This window comes from Sycon ciliatum, chromosome 4 (genome assembly GCF_964019385.1).
Source record: "Sycon ciliatum chromosome 4, ocSycCili1.1, whole genome shotgun sequence".
NCBI classification, from domain to species: Eukaryota; Metazoa; Porifera; class Calcarea; order Leucosolenida; family Sycettidae; genus Sycon; species Sycon ciliatum.
Genome location: NC_088646.1, coordinates 282,050 through 301,577, shown reverse-complemented (window position 1 = coordinate 301,577; position 19,528 = coordinate 282,050). Strand labels below are relative to the sequence as shown.

The 19,528-nt window shown below is 49.9% G+C and overlaps 1 protein-coding gene across 1 annotated transcript; it reads left to right on the top strand.

The window, feature by feature from the left end:
- The first annotated feature begins 10 nt into the window (after nucleotides 1-10).
- Nucleotides 11-18,734, top strand: LOC135813751 (cyclin-dependent kinase 2-associated protein 2-like). Its single transcript, XM_065326758.1, has 3 exons — nucleotides 11-225; nucleotides 1,236-1,814; nucleotides 17,719-18,734. The coding sequence occupies exons 1-3, from the start codon at nucleotides 201-203 to the stop codon at nucleotides 17,787-17,789; spliced, it is 675 nt and encodes a 224-aa protein (XP_065182830.1). The 5' UTR covers nucleotides 11-200; the 3' UTR covers nucleotides 17,790-18,734.
- The last annotated feature ends 794 nt before the right edge of the window (nucleotides 18,735-19,528 follow it).

Below are 19,528 nucleotides of genomic sequence, written 5' to 3'. Positions count from 1 at the left end.
CACTTTTGACGATGAATGCACGGACGTTATGTTTCGCGTTGTACTGGTGATCTTCCGTGTCACTTTGTCCGTTGTAAGCTGTTGAGGTGTCGTCAATTATTTCCTTTCAAGCAATTGCACTTTCATTGAATACTTTTTCATTCGTATCATTTTAGTACTTTTGACTTCAAGAGGACGTACAATTGTAGATACGTGAACACATGGAATCCATGGAGCCCAACAGAGGTAAGCCACCCAGAGCCAAAAGGCGGTATTATAATTATTGTATATTGTTAGGAACTACTCAAGGCTAAAGTCGAAGCTCTTACCCCCAGACAGCAGCAAGTCCAAACTCAAGATTTCGTTTGAGTGTGTACCTGATTACAAGATACATTACATACGCATTCGAATTTATTGCAAATGTACAGCCAGAAATTGACCACATTCTGCAAAATTGACTTTGCCCTCGTTGCACCTAAATTCTGTATTTTTGTGTAGATGTGTGGAATTATTTGAGTGTTTCCATGTGCCTATTAGTAATAATATAGTCCTGATCCAATTTCGGATGCGGGAGGTAAAAACAGTCGGTGGCTAGTGATGTCATGATGTGTGCAGGCGTTCTCTTAGTTCTGGTGCCTTATTGGTTGTGGTGAGCAGTTTGTTACGGTTAGTAGTCTAAATGGATGTCGCAGGTGGTACAAATGCACGTGTAGTGCAAGACGGCATTCACGGCCTCCAAGATCCCCCCCTGGACACGAAATGTCACATTTTAGTTTGTATTGTTTGTATGAAAATACATGTTTGGGATATGCGAGCCGCAGGGGTCATTTTCTGCGGCCTTGACCCTGGAAAAAATGGTATGCAGATTTGCACATTCTGGTCACATGCTGGCGTATGCCCCCTTGCCTACTTGGTACTACAGACTAGTAGGGTGTTGTCGTTGCCATCGTTAGATGTGTATGTGCGTGTGTGTGTGTGCTTGCATGTGTGCGCGCACATGTGTCTATACATTTGTGTGTGTGTGTATGTGTGTGTGTGTATGTGTGTGTGTATGTGTGTGTGTGTATGTGTGTGTGTGTGTGTGTATGTGTGTGTGTGCGCGCGTGCATGTATGGATGTACATGTGTGTGTGTGTGTGTGTGTGCGTGCGTGTGTGTGTGTGTGTGTCTGAATCTGAGTGTCTGAGTGTGTGTGTACATGTATGTGCGTGTGTGCATGTGTACGCATATGTGCTGCTTCTGCGTATAAATGTTCAGATGTGAGTGACAGTGGCAATACCAGCGGTGCTGCACAGGCTTCCACTGGCAAGACGACTATGGACACGTCTGCCGAAGCAAGTGACCGCCTCACACCAATGCCTGCACCTGCACCAGGTGCAACTGCGCCTGTGTCATCGCTGGCATCATCTGCACCATCAACAACAGCTACAAGCACTATGCTTGCAACGGCTACTCCTAGCACTTCCACGATCGCAGCTCAAGCAATGAGTCAACAGTTAACAACAGATACTTCCCAAATACCTGCTGCTGCTGTTCCAACTCCAGCTACTGTCACAACTGCTGGTGCTGCTGCTGCTGCTGCTGCAGTAGCTACAACTGCTACAACTGCTGGAGCTACTGCCAGTACTACAGTGCCTGCTACAATGCCTGCGCCGATCACACAGCAAATCCAGTATCTTGTGCCCAGTTCTGACATGCCTGCACCAGTAGTACTAACGCCAGAGGAACAATTAGAAAAGCGGTATCATGCACTGATGGTGGCTGTAGAAGAAATTGGCCGTGATATCAAACCTGCGTACGCTGGATCTCGTATTGCAATGGAGAGACTAAAGAAGTGTAAGTACACTTATGACCTTAGTCGTGTGCACATCAAATTCCCTACCCACTCAACCAAATTCCCTACGCACTCAACCAAATTCCCTACCCACTCAACCAAATTCCCTACCCACTCAACCAAATTCCCTACCCACTCAACCATACAGAACATAAGAAGATGTACTGTAGTAAAGTGCCAGTATACATGTGTACTCACATGTATACACACAAACACACACACACATGCACACACATACCCTGGTCCTGGTCCTGGTAAACACTGCCATTACGGTCACGTGTCCCCTTACGGGGCCGACAATATAGAACGACGAGCGGGACCATGTTCGAGAGAGCCATCTCCAGCAGCTATGGCTCTGGCTTATCATCGGAAACGATTCCTCTCACGGCTGCCGCTAGAACTGGTCCATCACTCTCCACAACAGAGCGAACATTCCATGAGCCAACGCTCAGAGTCGTTCCAAGTCGTCGTCTTCGTGCGGTAATTTGCTCCACTCGCGGGCTTGCAAAGCCTCGCGAAGGACTCCGAGGTGGGGGCGACGAGGAGAGTGTCAGCATCGTAACTATCCGACCAAGTCTTCTGTCGGTGAATACCCCACCTCAGGGGTGAATACCCCACCTCAGAATACCCCACCTGGGGTGTCCCCAGCCGTCCAGGCCAACACACATACACACACACACCACACACACACACACACACACACACACATACATACATACATACATACATACATCTTGATCTTGATCCTGCTGCCAAGTCTGGCTACGCAGTCCCCGAAGGGACAAGTCAAATGGTACTAGTCACCCTGCCGCATCGGTGGTGTGTCCGGCCGCTAGTCGAGCGGAAGGTCCGGTGACAGGTGGAGCACTCCAGGGGTGGTGCCGCTGTAGTTTGGATGTCAGTCAGTTTGCACTTGTGTCGAGTCCTTTCACTGATGGACGTGAAGGTTCGCTGGCATACAAGGCACGTCAAACCTGCCCCGTCTCGAACTGCTGGCGGTTTCTGTTGTTGTTGCTGCCGTCGAGGCTGGCTGAGGGAATGAGCTGGATCATTGCCGCACCGATGGTTCGCCAAGCCCCCACGAGATAGGAGCCAGCGGCCGCACGCATTACACTGAACAGACCCAGACTGCTCTCTCACCGGCTTTGCTCGCTCCACTGTGCACTTGTGACGCGCCATGTAGCGGGGCTGAGAGAAACTCCGGCCGCAGGTGTCGCACAGGACCGGCTTGATCTTGTGCTCAGTCCTGGTGCGGTGCGCGCAAGCAACAGCTTCACGGCATTCTGACCTCCAAGTACTCCGGCAGCTGGTTGCATCACACAAGTCTCTCTCCTTGACATTGGCCATCTTGAGGTCAGCACGGATTGCATCTTTCCACCGCTTCTTGGGCTTGTGTTGAGGTCGCGTCTGGGTCAGTGAACCGAACAGGAGTAGCCGTGGCAAGCGTTCGGGCGACATGCGGATAACATGACCAAGCCAAGTCAGTCTGCAAAACATAATCTTCTCTGTAACTAGCTCGGTATCACCCCACCACGTTCGGACTGTGGATGAGAACAAGCGTTCCTCTTGCTGCCTCTTTCCGCTGATGCCAAATATAGTCCGCAAGCATTGGTTGTGGAATACTTCCAAACGACGCACATCCCGCTGCAGGGGTGTCCAGGTTTCAGAGCCATACAGCAATGCTGAGAGAACAGTGGCTGTGTATACATTACGTTTCGTGGAGACCGGTAAATCTCTGTTGTGTAAGACTGGCTTACGGAGGCGTCCGAAAGCTTTGGAGGCTGCAGCTATGCGATGGGTGACGTCTGCAGATGTTGTGCCATCAGGTGTTATGAGGCAACCAAGGTAGGTAAACTCAGTGACATGCTGCACGTCATCTGCTGATGTGCGCAGGGGTGCCAACAATTGAGGAAGTCCGCAAGGCCCTTGGGACTCTGCAAAACAGGAAGGCACCTGGATACTCTGGTATTTTGCCCGAACTACTGAAATACGGTGGCCCGATGCTCGTCTCCAAGCTACATGAGCTTGCGGTTGACTGCTTTCAGGCGGGTGAAGTTCCACAGGAGTGGAAGGATGCCGTTTTGGTCCCGATTCCTAAGAAGGGCAATTTGACGTTATGCGATAACTGGCGTGGGATATCACTCCTCGACGTTGCTGGCAAAGTAATACATACATACATACATCAAAATCCGTTGATCCCCGAGCTGCAGAGAGTGCTCAATGTCAGAGACAGAGCTTAGTACATAGCAGACTCAGCGGAGGACGTTCAGGTTGGTTGTAACTCTGAGTTTCATGCCGCTAGGCAATCATCAGACAACTGATACTCGGGTCTACCCAACAGTATGCTTATAAACACATAGGGCCACAAGCATAAACAAATTTAGCGCTAAATCTGGTGTGAGGTATGGGGAGAAAGCTGGCGCGGGCCAAGGCGCGACAGTGGAAGTGCCAGGAGGGTGGCGGGCAACAGGCAGGTGTGAGCATGAAAGTGCGGAAAGAGGCGATGGGGAGGCAGTGTACAGCAGATGTGTGGGGGGAGGGTGGGGGTGCCAGGAGGGTGGCGGGCAATGGCCCAGTGAGATCACTACAAGTAGGGAGTCGTTTGGTGACGGGCAGGCGTGAGCAGAGTGGCATCGCCAACAACAGGCCAAGGGATTGTGTTATTAATAATAATAATGGGTGCTCAGGCAAAGTGCAGTACAGTACTTGGTCAGTTCATGTGATAGGTGTGAAATTTGCGAGGCGGAACTTATTCTCATGCCTGCATTTCGAGACCATCTCAGACCGCTTGTTGAGTAGGAGCTTCTTGGGTGTAGTCAGGATGTGGAATTTTTCCGCGGTACAAAGATTGCATTTTTTTGACTCACATCTGTATGATCGGCTCTTCTCCCGCACCTTCCATGTGATGGTCAACGGCTTTCCCTCGCTCTTCAGCTCCCATACGTGTTTTGCGAGCTCAGTGCTGTTTTTGTATTTTTCATGACGCATGGAGGTCAGGTGGTTGGCGCGACGGGCTTTGAAAGGTGTCTCTGATAGGCCGATGTAAATCTTGCTGGTAGATTCTGCAGTGGCCTCATACACAATCTCCTTCGTCTGGCACTCTCCGCGCAGCGGGCAGGATTCCTTAATTCTGCAGTTGCATGCCTTGGTTTGTTCTGGCTCTCGCAGGTTGCTCTTGTTGTGGCTGCTGATGACCGCTCCCATGTTGGAGATACAACTGTAGCTCACTTTCAGAGTGTTACGGTTAAAAATCTTCCCGAGCTTGGATGTTTTCGGGAAGTGCCTGGAGACAAGGCTCAGGAACCTACCAGCGACGTTTGTGCTAACGTTTTTGGAGTAGGGAGGGTTGAACCATATGACCTTCCGGCTGCGGTTCTTCCTGCCCCTGCGCTCATGTGCCTCGGGCTGAAAGTTCAGCACTTCGGTGTATCCACTGGCCTTTAATGCGGTCTGGTACACGGGGGCTGCATGGTTGAATGCCTCCGCGTCGCTCGATATAGCAGAAAGGCGCTTGTTGACAGCAGCAGGGATGTTGTTGGTAATCCCAGGCGGGTGGTTGGACTGCTTGCTGACGTAGAGCGGGTTGTCATTGGGCTTTCGGAAGGGTTGAAATTTCCCGGTGTCCAGGTTCATGGTGACATCCAGGAAATCCACCACCTTCAAGTTCGCTTCGATGGTAATTTTTAGGTCGAAGCGCTTGAATATTTCCGTCAGCTTTTTTCTGAGGCGGTCTGCAGCCTGTGGGCTGGTGTCCTTGAGGGCGGCCAGACCATCGTCTCGGTAGAGGCCGATAGCGGATCTACCGACGAGGCTTGAGAGCTGGTTGAGAAGAAAGGCCCCCACAAGTTCGCACGTCTCGGCGCCATCGTAACTTCCCATTGTTACGTCAAACATGTCGCCCTTGTCCTTCATCCAGGGGCGGCCATCGTGGAATAGGAGCGATTTCCGGGCGTGAAAGATGATGTCCATTTCACGCGGCTCGATCGTGATGAATTGCTCCGCGAACGATAAGGCCTGACGGAGGAGCTGCTCACCAATTGACGGGTAGAATTCTACCACGTCAAAGCATAGGAACGTGTGGCGCTGTTTGTCGGGTATCTCCTTGAACCACTCGATCACTGACATGGTGCTCCTCCATAGGTTCACGGCCGTTTGGCGACGCACAGCAGCCACGATCTTCTCCAGTATAGCCTTGCTCACCACACCCACTTCCGATTTTGCTGGGTTAATGAGTCTGCAGGGCAGCGCCCTAGCGAAGTTGTTTTTGTGGTCTTTCAGTGTTATAAATGCCTCCGACTTAGCCAGTACATCCATCCTGTTTTGAAGATTTAGATCCTCTGCGATCTCCCTCGCCTCGCTGTTGACTTCATCGTAAGCATTCTCAGGCGCGATCTTGTAATTTTTGGTGATGTTCTCCCTCATCAGCTTGCTGTATTGCTCTTTTGGTACTTCGTACAAATTCCGGGTTTTATCGGCTTTCACGATGATGTCCTTAGAGTTTTTGATCGTTTTGGTGTCTTTTCTCATAGTGTCTTGGAGGCTGTCTGATACTTGGCGGAAGCTGACAGTTTCAGCCACGCCAATGAGGTCCTCTTCGAAGGCCTTCAGTTCATCGACTTGCGGAGGACACGTCCTGCTTCTGAAGCCAAAGCGTTCTGGTTGCTCCTCTTCGCGTTCCTCGCCATTGAGGTAGAACAAGGCAGCCCACCTCATACGCTTGATGACTTGCTCAATCCTGTCAATTAGACATTTCCGGTACTGCTTGGGTGAAGGTAGAGGGATATTCTTCAGGGAATATCCCAGTTGCATTGGCCTTGAAGCGTCCATAGCTAGCTTGCAGTGTAGGGGTAGAGTGCTCGACTGGGTAAGGCCAGGAGCGTAGACAAAAATCCGTTGATCCCCGAGCTGCAGAGAGTGCTCAATGTCAGAGACAGAGCTTAGTACATAGCAGACTCAGCGGAGGACGTTCAGGTTGGTTGTAACTCTGAGTTTCATGCCGCTAGGCAATCATCAGACAACTGATACTCGGGTCTACCCAACAGTATGCTTATAAACACATAGGGCCACAAGCATAAACAAATTTAGCGCTAAATCTGGTGTGAGGTATGGGGAGAAAGCTGGCGCGGGCCAAGGCGCGACAGTGGAAGTGCCAGGAGGGTGGCGGGCAACAGGCAGGTGTGAGCATGAAAGTGCGGAAAGAGGCGATGGGGAGGCAGTGTACAGCAGATGTGTGGGGGGAGGGTGGGGGTGCCAGGAGGGTGGCGGGCAATGGCCCAGTGAGATCACTACAAGTAGGGAGTCGTTTGGTGACGGGCAGGCGTGAGCAGAGTGGCATCGCCAACAACAGGCCAAGGGATTGTGTTATTAATAATAATAATGGGTGCTCAGGCAAAGTGCAGTACAGTACTTGGTCACATGAACTGACCAAGTACTGTACTGCACTTTGCCTGAGCACCCATTATTATTATTAATAACACAATCCCTTGGCCTGTTGTTGGCGATGCCACTCTGCTCACGCCTGCCCGTCACCAAACGACTCCCTACTTGTAGTGATCTCACTGGGCCATTGCCCGCCACCCTCCTGGCACCCCCACCCTCCCCCCACACATCTGCTGTACACTGCCTCCCCATCGCCTCTTTCCGCACTTTCATGCTCACACCTGCCTGTTGCCCGCCACCCTCCTGGCACTTCCACTGTCGCGCCTTGGCCCGCGCCAGCTTTCTCCCCATACCTCACACCAGATTTAGCGCTAAATTTGTTTATGCTTGTGGCCCTATGTGTTTATAAGCATACTGTTGGGTAGACCCGAGTATCAGTTGTCTGATGATTGCCTAGCGGCATGAAACTCAGAGTTACAACCAACCTGAACGTCCTCCGCTGAGTCTGCTATGTACTAAGCTCTGTCTCTGACATTGAGCACTCTCTGCAGCTCGGGGATCAACGGATTTTGTCTACGCTCCTGGCCTTACCCAGTCGAGCACTCTACCCCTACACTGCAAGCTAGCTATGGACGCTTCAAGGCCAATGCAACTGGGATATTCCCTGAAGAATATCCCTCTACCTTCACCCAAGCAGTACCGGAAATGTCTAATTGACAGGATTGAGCAAGTCATCAAGCGTATGAGGTGGGCTGCCTTGTTCTACCTCAATGGCGAGGAACGCGAAGAGGAGCAACCAGAACGCTTCGGCTTCAGAAGCAGGACGTGTCCTCCGCAAGTCGATGAACTGAAGGCCTTCGAAGAGGACCTCATTGGCGTGGCTGAAACTGTCAGCTTCCGCCAAGTATCAGACAGCCTCCAAGACACTATGAGAAAAGACACCAAAACGATCAAAAACTCTAAGGACATCATCGTGAAAGCCGATAAAACCCGGAATTTGTACGAAGTACCAAAAGAGCAATACAGCAAGCTGATGAGGGAGAACATCACCAAAAATTACAAGATCGCGCCTGAGAATGCTTACGATGAAGTCAACAGCGAGGCGAGGGAGATCGCAGAGGATCTAAATCTTCAAAACAGGATGGATGTACTGGCTAAGTCGGAGGCATTTATAACACTGAAAGACCACAAAAACAACTTCGCTAGGGCGCTGCCCTGCAGACTCATTAACCCAGCAAAATCGGAAGTGGGTGTGGTGAGCAAGGCTATACTGGAGAAGATCGTGGCTGCTGTGCGTCGCCAAACGGCCGTGAACCTATGGAGGAGCACCATGTCAGTGATCGAGTGGTTCAAGGAGATACCCGACAAACAGCGCCACACGTTCCTATGCTTTGACGTGGTAGAATTCTACCCGTCAATTGGTGAGCAGCTCCTCCGTCAGGCCTTATCGTTCGCGGAGCAATTCATCACGATCGAGCCGCGTGAAATGGACATCATCTTTCACGCCCGGAAATCGCTCCTATTCCACGATGGCCGCCCCTGGATGAAGGACAAGGGCGACATGTTTGACGTAACAATGGGAAGTTACGATGGCGCCGAGACGTGCGAACTTGTGGGGGCCTTTCTTCTCAACCAGCTCTCAAGCCTCGTCGGTAGATCCGCTATCGGCCTCTACCGAGACGATGGACTGGCCGCCCTCAAGGACACCAGCCCACAGGCTGCAGACCGCCTCAGAAAAAAGCTGACGGAAATATTCAAGCGCTTCGACCTAAAAATTACCATCGAAGCGAACTTGAAGGTGGTGGATTTCCTGGATGTCACCATGAACCTGGGCACCGGGAAATTTCAACCCTTCCGAAAGCCCAATGACAACCCGCTCTACGTCAGCAAGCAGTCCAACCACCCGCCTGGGATTACCAACAACATCCCTGCTGCTGTCAACAAGCGCCTTTCTGCTATATCGAGCGACGCGGAGGCATTCAACCATGCAGCCCCCGTGTACCAGACCGCATTAAAGGCCAGTGGATACACCGAAGTGCTGAACTTTCAGCCCGAGGCACATGAGCGCAGGGGCAGGAAGAACCGCAGCCGGAAGGTCATATGGTTCAACCCTCCCTACTCCAAAAACGTTAGCACAAACGTCGCTGGTAGGTTCCTGAGCCTTGTCTCCAGGCACTTCCCGAAAACATCCAAGCTCGGGAAGATTTTTAACCGTAACACTCTGAAAGTGAGCTACAGTTGTATGCCCAACATGGGAGCGGTCATCAGCAGCCACAACAAGAGCAACCTGCGAGAGCCAGAACAAACCAAGGCATGCAACTGCAGAATTAAGGAATCCTGCCCGCTGCGCGGAGAGTGCCAGACGAAGGAGATTGTGTATGAGGCCACTGCAGAATCTACCAGCAAGATTTACATCGGCCTATCAGAGACACCTTTCAAAGCCCGTCACGCCAACCACCTGACCTCCATGCGTCATGAAAAATACAAAAACAGCACTGAGCTCGCAAAACACGTATGGGAGCTGAAGAGCGAGGGAAAGCCGTTGACCATCACATGGAAGGTGCGGGAGAAGAGCCGATCATACAGATGTGAGTCAAAAAAATGCAATCTTTGTACCGCGGAAAAATTCCACATCCTGACTACACCCAAGAAGCTCCTACTCAACAAGCGGTCTGAGATGGTCTCGAAATGCAGGCATGAGAATAAGTTCCGCCTCGCAAATTTCACACCTATCACATGAACTGACCAAGTACTGTACTGCACTTTGCCTGAGCACCCATTATTATTATTAATAACACAATCCCTTGGCCTGTTGTTGGCGATGCCACTCTGCTCACGCCTGCCCGTCACCAAACGACTCCCTACTTGTAGTGATCTCACTGGGCCATTGCCCGCCACCCTCCTGGCACCCCCACCCTCCCCCCACACATCTGCTGTACACTGCCTCCCCATCGCCTCTTTCCGCACTTTCATGCTCACACCTGCCTGTTGCCCGCCACCCTCCTGGCACTTCCACTGTCGCGCCTTGGCCCGCGCCAGCTTTCTCCCCATACCTCACACCAGATTTAGCGCTAAATTTGTTTATGCTTGTGGCCCTATGTGTTTATAAGCATACTGTTGGGTAGACCCGAGTATCAGTTGTCTGATGATTGCCTAGCGGCATGAAACTCAGAGTTACAACCAACCTGAACGTCCTCCGCTGAGTCTGCTATGTACATACATACATACATACATACGTACATACATACATTTTTTTTAAATTTTTAGCATGACTGCCCCATAGGGCCATGTCACTCCCTTGTGACAGGGAGCCAGAGTCAAGGTAAGAGAGTCCATGCTGGCGAGCCACATGCCGGTTGAGATCTCGTGGAAGCCGAAAACGTTTGTTGCAGAGCCGGCACTCATATTCGAAGGTTTCCCTCTGTTTACAAGTAGGGCGACTGCCACGGCTGCATTTGTGCCGCTTAAAACCGGATGGCGAAAACTGGCGTTGGCACATTGAGCTTTGGAGTTTGCCACTGTCCAGGAGAATCGACTCTCGACTAGACGAGGGCGGGCGAGCTTGGGTGCTGATCGTACTGCGGGTGCACTTGTGGACAGCACGGCCTCCAGCGCTGGCAAACCATCTGCTGCAGATATCACTTTGGAGTGCACCACGCTGGAGATGGATGGGCATCCTCTTCTCAGCGGTACACTTGTGACGAGCCATGTAGTGCGGCTTTGCAAATGTTCTGCGGCATACGGTGCATTCCACGCGAGCAGGTGCTGGCTTCGATGAAGGTGGTGCATGCACAAACTGGCACCATTCAGACCTCTCCGAGGCCACGTCAAACCAGTTTGGAAGATGTTGGAGGTCGCCACGCAACACATCCTTCCAGCGCCAACGAGGACCCTGGGCAGGCCGGGTCGTTTCCAGGGACCCAAACAAGAGCTGTCGCGGCGCACGCTCAGGTTCAAGGCATACAACATGACCAAGCCATTCGAGGCGCCGATGCCGGATCTTCTCCGATAGCGCAATGGGATCTCCCCAGCGATCCCGAGCGACGTCATGACAGGATCTGGTGTCAGGTGTGATGACGCTTCCAAGATATACAAAAGACGGTACACACTCGACTTGGTCGCCAGCAACCAGGATGGGGGCACAATCCGCCTCAGAAGCAAAATGACCCGCAATGATAAATTCGTTTTGGGGATGCTTACGGACAGACCAAACGAAGCCGCTACGTCATAGAAAACAACTAGACAATCCTCAGCAGCACGGCGAGAGAAGACGCAAGTAGCACAGCATCATCAGCATATTCAAAGTCTGTAGCCACCGTCGACTGTGCTCGTCGAACAGAACGCGGGAAAAGGTTACCATCGACATGACGGAAGGACACACCAGCATCGATGTCACGCTCAGCCAAAGTCTCACGCCAACGCTCCATGACCAACCTGAAGAACAGATTAAACAAAACGGGTGCCATCACACAGCCTTGCCTCAGGCCATTCCGCACATGAATCGTGCCAGAGGACTCACCAGCAACTCGTACGGTAGCCTCCATGTTGGTATGGAAGGACTCAATGAGGGAGACGAGGCTGGGAGGTACACCAAGCTTTAGCAGAGGTCCACAAAGATGCAGAATGTCTGCTGCCGGTGTTCAAACGACTTCACCACAAGTTGGCATACGGAGAAAACAGCATCCATACAGCCGTGACCTGGTCGAAACCCACACTGAGATTCAGGAAGCTCACGGTTTGCAATCAACTGCAGGCGGTTTTGTAACAGGCGACCACACAGCTTGCCAACATACATACGTACATACATACATACATACATACATACATACATACTCAATCTGCGGACAGCATGCTGTTTCGTTCTTTGTGAACTCATCAGCGCAGCACAGAGGAAATGAGGCCGAACCTGATAGCAATGAAAATAAAAATTTCCACACATACATACATACATACATACATACATACATACATACATGTACATGCATACATACATACATACATACATACATACATACATACATACATACGTACATACAGTCAGACCTCGCTTATCCGGTCCTCGTTTATCCGGATCCCTCGCCATCCGGAAGAAAATCGCTGGTTACCGATGTGCAGCATATGTTATGCATACAACATAACCGGACCTCCCGATCCGCATGCCGGTGCATGATTTTGTGTACAAACTGGTTAAAATGTGTACAAAAAAGCTTTGTCGTATCCGGTTGCAGAAGCAAATGAGGTCCTTGACCTGCTGGATGCATGCGGATAGCACTCAGTTGCATGCACTTGTCATTTTTCTCGCTTGTTTTACATACTGTGCACGCCAGTTGTACGGCATAGGACCCGTCTACATGTATGTACGATGCCACTGCTTTTGACATGTCACATACATATCCAGTATGTGTGTTCAGTTATCCGGTTCCCTCGCCTATCCGGATATTTTTATGGAAAACAGATGTGTGCGGTTAAGCGAGGTCTGACTGTACATACATACATACATACATACATAATCGAATCCGTTGATCCCCGAGCTGCAGAGAGTGCTCAATGTCAGAGACAGAGCTTAGTACATAGCAGACTCAGCGGAGGACGTTCAGGTTGGTTGTAACTCTGAGTTTCATGCCGCTAGGCAATCATCAGACAACTGATACTCGGGCCTACCCAACAGTATGCTTATAAACATAGAGCCACAAGCATAAACAAATTTAGCGCTAAATCTGGTGTGAGGTATGGGGAGAAAGCTAGCGCGGGCCAAGGCGCGACAGGGGAAGTGCCAGGATGGTGGCGGGCAACAGGCAGGTGTGAGCATGAAAGCGCGGAAAGAGGCGATGGGGAGGCAGTGTACAGCAGATGGGTGGAGGTGCCAGGAGGGTGGCGGGCAATGGGCCAGTGAGATCGCTACAAGTAGGGAGTCGTTTGGTGACGGGCAGGCGTGAGCAGAGTGGCATCGCCGACTACAGGCCAAGGGATTTTTGTTATTAATAATAATGGGTGCTCAGGCAAAGTGCAGTACAGTACTTGGTCAGTTCATTTGATAGGTGTGAAATTTGCGAGGCGGAACTTATTCTCGTGCCTGCATTTCGAGACCATCTCGGACCGCTTGTTGAGTAGGAGCTTCTTGGGTGTAGTCAGGATGTGGAATTTTTCCGCGGTACAAAGATTGCATTTTTTTGACTCACATCTGTATGATCGGCTCTTCTCCCGCACCTTCCATGTAATGGTCAACGGCTTTCCCTCGCTCTTCAGCTCCCATACGTGTTTTGCGAGCTCAGTGCTGTTTTTGTATTTTTCATGACGCATGGAGGTCAGGTGGTTGGCGTGACGGGCTTTGAAAGGTGTCTCTGACATTGAGCACTCTCTGCAGCTCGGGGATCAACGGATTCGTCTACGCTCCTGGCTTTACCCAGTCGAGCACTCTACCCCTACACTGCAAGCTAGCTATGGACGCTTCAAGGCCAATGCAACTTGGATATTCCCTGAAGAACATCCCTCTACCGTCACCCAAGCAGTACCGGAAATGTCTGATTGACAGGATTGAGCAAGTCATCAAGCGTATGAGGTGGGCTGCCTTCTTCTACCTCAATGGTGAGGAACGCGAAGAGGAGCAACCAGAACGCTTCGGCTTCAGAAGCAGGACGTGTCCTCCGCAAGTCGATGAACTGAAGGCCTTCGAAGAGGACCTCATTGGCGTGGCTGAAACGGTCAGCTTCCGCCAAGTATCAGACAGCCTCCAAGACACTATGAGAAAAGACACCAAAACGATCAAAAACTCTAAAGACATCATCGTGAAAGCCGATAAAACCCGGAATTTGTACCAAGTACCAAAAGAGCAATACAGCAAGCTGATGAAGGAGAACATCACCAAAAACTACAAGATCGCGCCTGAGAATGCTTACGATGAAGTCAACAGCGAGGCGAAGGAGATCGCAGAGGATCTAGATCTTCAAAACAGGATGGATGTACTGGCTAAGTCGGAAGCATTTATAACACTGAAAGACCACAAAAACAACTTCGCTAGAGCGCTGCCCTGCAGACTCATTAACCCAGCCAAATCGGAGGTGGGTGTGGTGAGCAAGGCTATACTGGAGAAGATCGTGGCTGCTGTGCGTCGCCAAACGGCCGTGAACCTATGGAGGAGCACCATGTCAGTGATCGAGTGGTTCAAGGAGATACCCGACAAACAGCGCCACACGTTCCTATGCTTTGACGTGGTAGAATTCTACCCGTCAATTGGTGAGCAGCTCCTCCGTCAGGCCTTATCGTTCGCGGAGCAATTCACCACGATCGAGCCGCGTGAAATGGACATCATCTTTCACGCCCGGAAATCGCTCCTATTCCACGATGGCCGCCCCTGGATGAAGGACAAGGGCGACATGTTCGACGTAACAATGGGAAGTTACGATGGCGCCGAGACGTGCGAACTTGTGGGAGCCTTTCTTCTCAACCAGCTCTCAAGCCTCGTCGATAGATCCGCTATCGGCCTCTACAGAGACGATGGACTGGCCGCCCTCAAGGACACCAGCCCACAGGCTGCAGACCGCCTCAGAAAAAAGTTGACGGAAATCTTCAAGCGCTTCGACCTCAAAATTACCATCGAAGCGAACTTGAAGGTGGTGGATTTCCTGGATGTCACCATGAACCTGGACACCGGGAAATTTCAACCCTTTCGAAAACCAAATGACAACCCGCTCTACGTCAGCAAGCAGTCCAACCACCCGCCTGGGATCACCAACAACATCCCTGCTGCTGTCAACAAGCGCCTTTCCGCTATATCGAGCGACGCGGAGGCATTCAACCATGCAGCCCCCGTGTACCAGACCGCATTAAAGGCCAGTGGATACACCGAAGTGCTGAGCTTTCAGCCCGAGGCACATGAGCACATGGGCAGGAAGAACCGCAGCCGGAAGATCATATGGTTCAACCCTCCCTACTCCAAAAACGTTAGCACAAACGTCGCTGGTAGGTTCCTGAGCCTTGTCTCCAGGCACTTCCCGAAAGCATCCAAGCTCGGGAAGATTTTCAACCGTAACACTCTGAAAGTGAGCTACAGTTGCATGCCCAACATGGGAGCGGTCATCAGCAGCCACAACAAGAGCAACCTCCGAGAGCCAGAACAAACCAAGGCATGCAACTGTAGAATCAAGGAATCCTGCCCGCTGCGCGGAGAGTGCCAGACGAAGGAGATTGTGTATGAGGCCACTGCAGAATCTACCAGCAAGATTTACATCGGCCTATCAGAGACACCTTTCAAAGCCCGTCACGCCAACCACCTGACCTCCATGCGTCATGAAAAATACAAAAACAGCACTGAGCTCGCAAAACACGTATGGGAGCTGAAGAGCGAGGGAAAGCCGTTGACCATTACATGGAAGGTGCGGGAGAAGAGCCGATCATACAGATGTGAGTCAAAAAAATGCAATCTTTGTACCGCGGAAAAATTCCACATCCTGACTACACCCAAGAAGCTCCTACTCAACAAGCGGTCCGAGATGGTCTCGAAATGCAGGCACGAGAATAAGTTCCGCCTCGCAAATTTCACACCTATCAAATGAACTGACCAAGTACTGTACTGCACTTTGCCTGAGCACCCATTATTATTAATAACAAAAATCCCTTGGCCTGTAGTCGGCGATGCCACTCTGCTCACGCCTGCCCGTCACCAAACGACTCCCTACTTGTAGCGATCTCACTGGCCCATTGCCCGCCACCCTCCTGGCACCTCCACCCATCTGCTGTACACTGCCTCCCCATCGCCTCTTTCCGCGCTTTCATGCTCACACCTGCCTGTTGCCCGCCACCATCCTGGCACTTCCCCTGTCGCGCCTTGGCCCGCGCTAGCTTTCTCCCCATACCTCACACCAGATTTAGCGCTAAATTTGTTTATGCTTGTGGCTCTATGTTTATAAGCATACTGTTGGGTAGGCCCGAGTATCAGTTGTCTGATGATTGCCTAGCGGCATGAAACTCAGAGTTACAACCAACCTGAACGTCCTCCGCTGAGTCTGCTATGTACATACATACATACATACATACATACATACATACATACATACATACATACATACATACATACATACATACATACATACATACACTTGAGAGGGACGAAAAGCGTTTCTTCTGTAACTCTGAGTTTCACGGTTTTAATCGATCATCAGACAGCAACTTTAAAACCGTGAAACTCAGAGTTACAGAAGAAACGCTTTTCGTCCCTCTCAAGTGTGTGTACTAGGCTCTGCACCTTGGTGTATTGAGCACTCTCACGAGCAACCACAACTCCCTCCGAGTTTACATACATACATACATACATACATACATACATACATACATACATACATACATACATACAAATATTACACAGCAATGAATCAAACAAGTCTCATTCCGCTGTTACTCCGAGTTTCGTGTCAGAACACTTCATCAGACAGCATATGACCAAGACTAACACTGGTCAGTTCAGTTTCCATGAGCAGGCTGTGCCGGTCAGTTCAGTATCCGTGAAATCTGTGTCTAAGGTCCATAGCGCAACTCTACCTTTAAAAACGGTGGCTGTCGTGATGTGTTGCCTTGGTTACCCCACATGTGCAATAGTTATTATTAGTTGATCATTGCTGATTGTTTCGACCTTGTTAGATCTCATCGGAGCTCAGAGAACCTCACTATTACCAGGCTGTAGCGGATTGGGTTTTAACTTACCTGTGTGTTATGCACACTAGGAATGCTACATAATTTGTACATGTGACTCTAAGGGCCGGGTTCCACTGCGGCTCCGCTGCTCCGCGGCACTTGGCTGCATGTAGCGGAGCAGCGCGGTTCCACTGACACTCGTCATTCGCGGCGCAAAATAAAAAAAACCTCGTGTTCTGGCCTGCGCAACGAAATAAAATTTGAATTTTAAAATTCTCGCGTACAAAACAATGCAAAGTACGGGAAACAGTTTTTGATCAAGAATCGTAGCGAAAGGTCACGGTGAGCCGTGGCCTCGCTGCTCCAGCTTGAGCCGCGGTCACTATGGTAATGATGACGTTTCAAGCCGCGGATGTTGAGCAGCGGAGCCGCAATGGAACCCGGCCCTAAGCTCCGCTGAGGAGACCTAGGAAGGTTGTAATAGCTAGCTTCTCGGAGATGGAGTAATTTGTATATGTACTTCAAAGTATGTTATCGGTGCGATGGTGTGCATTTCTAATACCAGTATACACGATGGCAATCATTTGTTACACTACTTCTGTAGTAGTTACATGAGCATAATTATAGTCAATCTCCGGATAGCTAGCTGTTTTCACCTTGTTAGGTCTCTTCAGCAAAGCCCAGAGTTACTGGCCGAATCGATCACAATGAAGGCTAATGAACAACAAACTGCATATTTAGCCTGGCTCCCCGCATCTAAGTCACAGTGCTCTAATTGTGATGAACGTAGCGAGCTTTGCACGAGCATATAGTAATGTGTGGGAATGTGTGGGAATGCTGTCATGTGTGCTTACTAGTAGTTTGTGTGTTGTGTGATGTTGTGTGACGTTTTGTCTACAGCTATTGGCCAATGTCGTTTACTGGTGAAAGAAACATCTCAAGACACTCGCAAAGTGTCCAGTAGTAGCTAGAGGAGTTTGGGAGAGGCGTTGACATTGTACTGCTCCGGCCGCCAATGGTGTTAGACCAATCAACGTGTATGTGCCAGTACTCAGTGTGGACTCAACGGGTAGCTATGCTGACTGGTTCTGTGTTGTGCTGCCCTGTTGATACCACTTGCAGCATACGTGTGTGTATGTGACAAGTATTTGCAGTTTGCAGCAACAGTAGCAGCACTACTCCAGAGATGACGTGCACTGCTTGCAATCAATTAGTTGGCTCCTAAAAAAGTTCAACCTTGGTTTAGGAGCAGCCCAACCCAGCCTTGCCCAGTAACAGTTACTTATGCCACTACCAGTCACTTGAATGAACCTTGTGTCTGTACTTGTCCAATGTACGTTGGCTGGTGATCAAGTTTGTGTGCTTTCTGATACAATTTTAAGTCATATTTCTTCATGCTGCTCATCTCATCAGGTCTATTTCTCCATACATCCCATGAGCACAGTTCACTACTCAAAAGTACAAAGCCTTGTTCTGTGCTAGTTACATGTACTAGCAAGAGTATATTATACTCTTGGTACTAGTCATGGAACATTGTGCATCACTACATACAAACATCATAGCTAATTACTTTTACTGCCATCACAGATGTGTGTTTCCTTTTCAGTCACACATTCTGGTGATCTATTTGGAACATTGTTCATTTTGAATGTTGTGCATTCTGCTGGTGTTCACTGATCCAAACCACTTCTTTTGCAGCACATTTTAGCTTGTACACGTACTGTGCTTTTCTTTTTGTGTCGTTCGCAATGAGTTGCACTCACTTTCTGAAGTTTTGGTACTCTGCTAGCTATGATGGCCTACTTGTACATGAGCTGTGTACGTCATAATAATTATGTACAATGAGTGTGCACTGTTTGAGCTTTGAATTGTTGCCTGGCAGCCATTGTTCTGAAATTATTTTATTTAGAAGTTCATGTAGATGGACTCATTGTAGGCATGTTTACTGCATGCCTTGGACCATGAGGACCCAAGCTTCTCATGCATTGTGGGCTATAAAACATTTACATCAGTTCTAATAACATGTACGATGAGCTAGGCAAAAAAAAGCATAAAAGCATAGCGTAGGGCCCTGAGCTTCCAAGCTCTTTCGTTTACTCTTGGGGACATGTACATGTGTAGCTAGTGATTTTAGGAAATAGCAGAATCAGTGGAATAGTGTGTGTGGTTTCTGATGATGGTTGATGGAACTGTGTCCATGCTATAACTGTTGCTACATCATGTAGCTGCATGGCTTTAGGACAGCTATGACTGTATGAGGCAGGAAACACAGGCATACTACAGTGCAATGTATTGCACATGATTGTATTACAAGTATGAAGAGTCCATAAACAAGCGCATGCAACTGTGGTTATGGGTCAGGGTACTGTACTGTCTTTATTATAAATCATTCACGCAATTAACAGCCGATATGCATGTTCTAACTATGAACACAATGCACACACAACCAAGAGTTAGGGGGGGGGGGGACTGAGCTGGACCATGGAACAAATCAGGAAGTCCTAAAACTTTTAAAAGAAGCATATTACTACTCTGGACCAAATGAACACACTGTGCATGAAATGCCAAGACAACAAGATTCCATACGTCACCATGAGCATGTCACTGTGACTGTGGCTGTGGCTGTGACAGTGACTGTGATCTCTTTCGGCTTGATAGTACAGTACTGGTCAAGGAAATCCGGTCGAGTCACTCAAGTACGCACCCGACA

Excerpts from the sequence above, each read along its gene's own strand:
- LOC135813751 (XM_065326758.1), top strand. The coding sequence starts at position 201 with ATGGAATCCATGGAGCCCAACAGAG. Across the intron at positions 226-1,235 it reads ATCCATGGAGCCCAACAGAG|ATGTGAGTGACAGTGGCAAT; the intron begins GTAAGCCACCCA and ends ATAAATGTTCAG. Across the intron at positions 1,815-17,718 it reads AATGGAGAGACTAAAGAAGT|CTATTGGCCAATGTCGTTTA; the intron begins GTAAGTACACTT and ends TTTTGTCTACAG.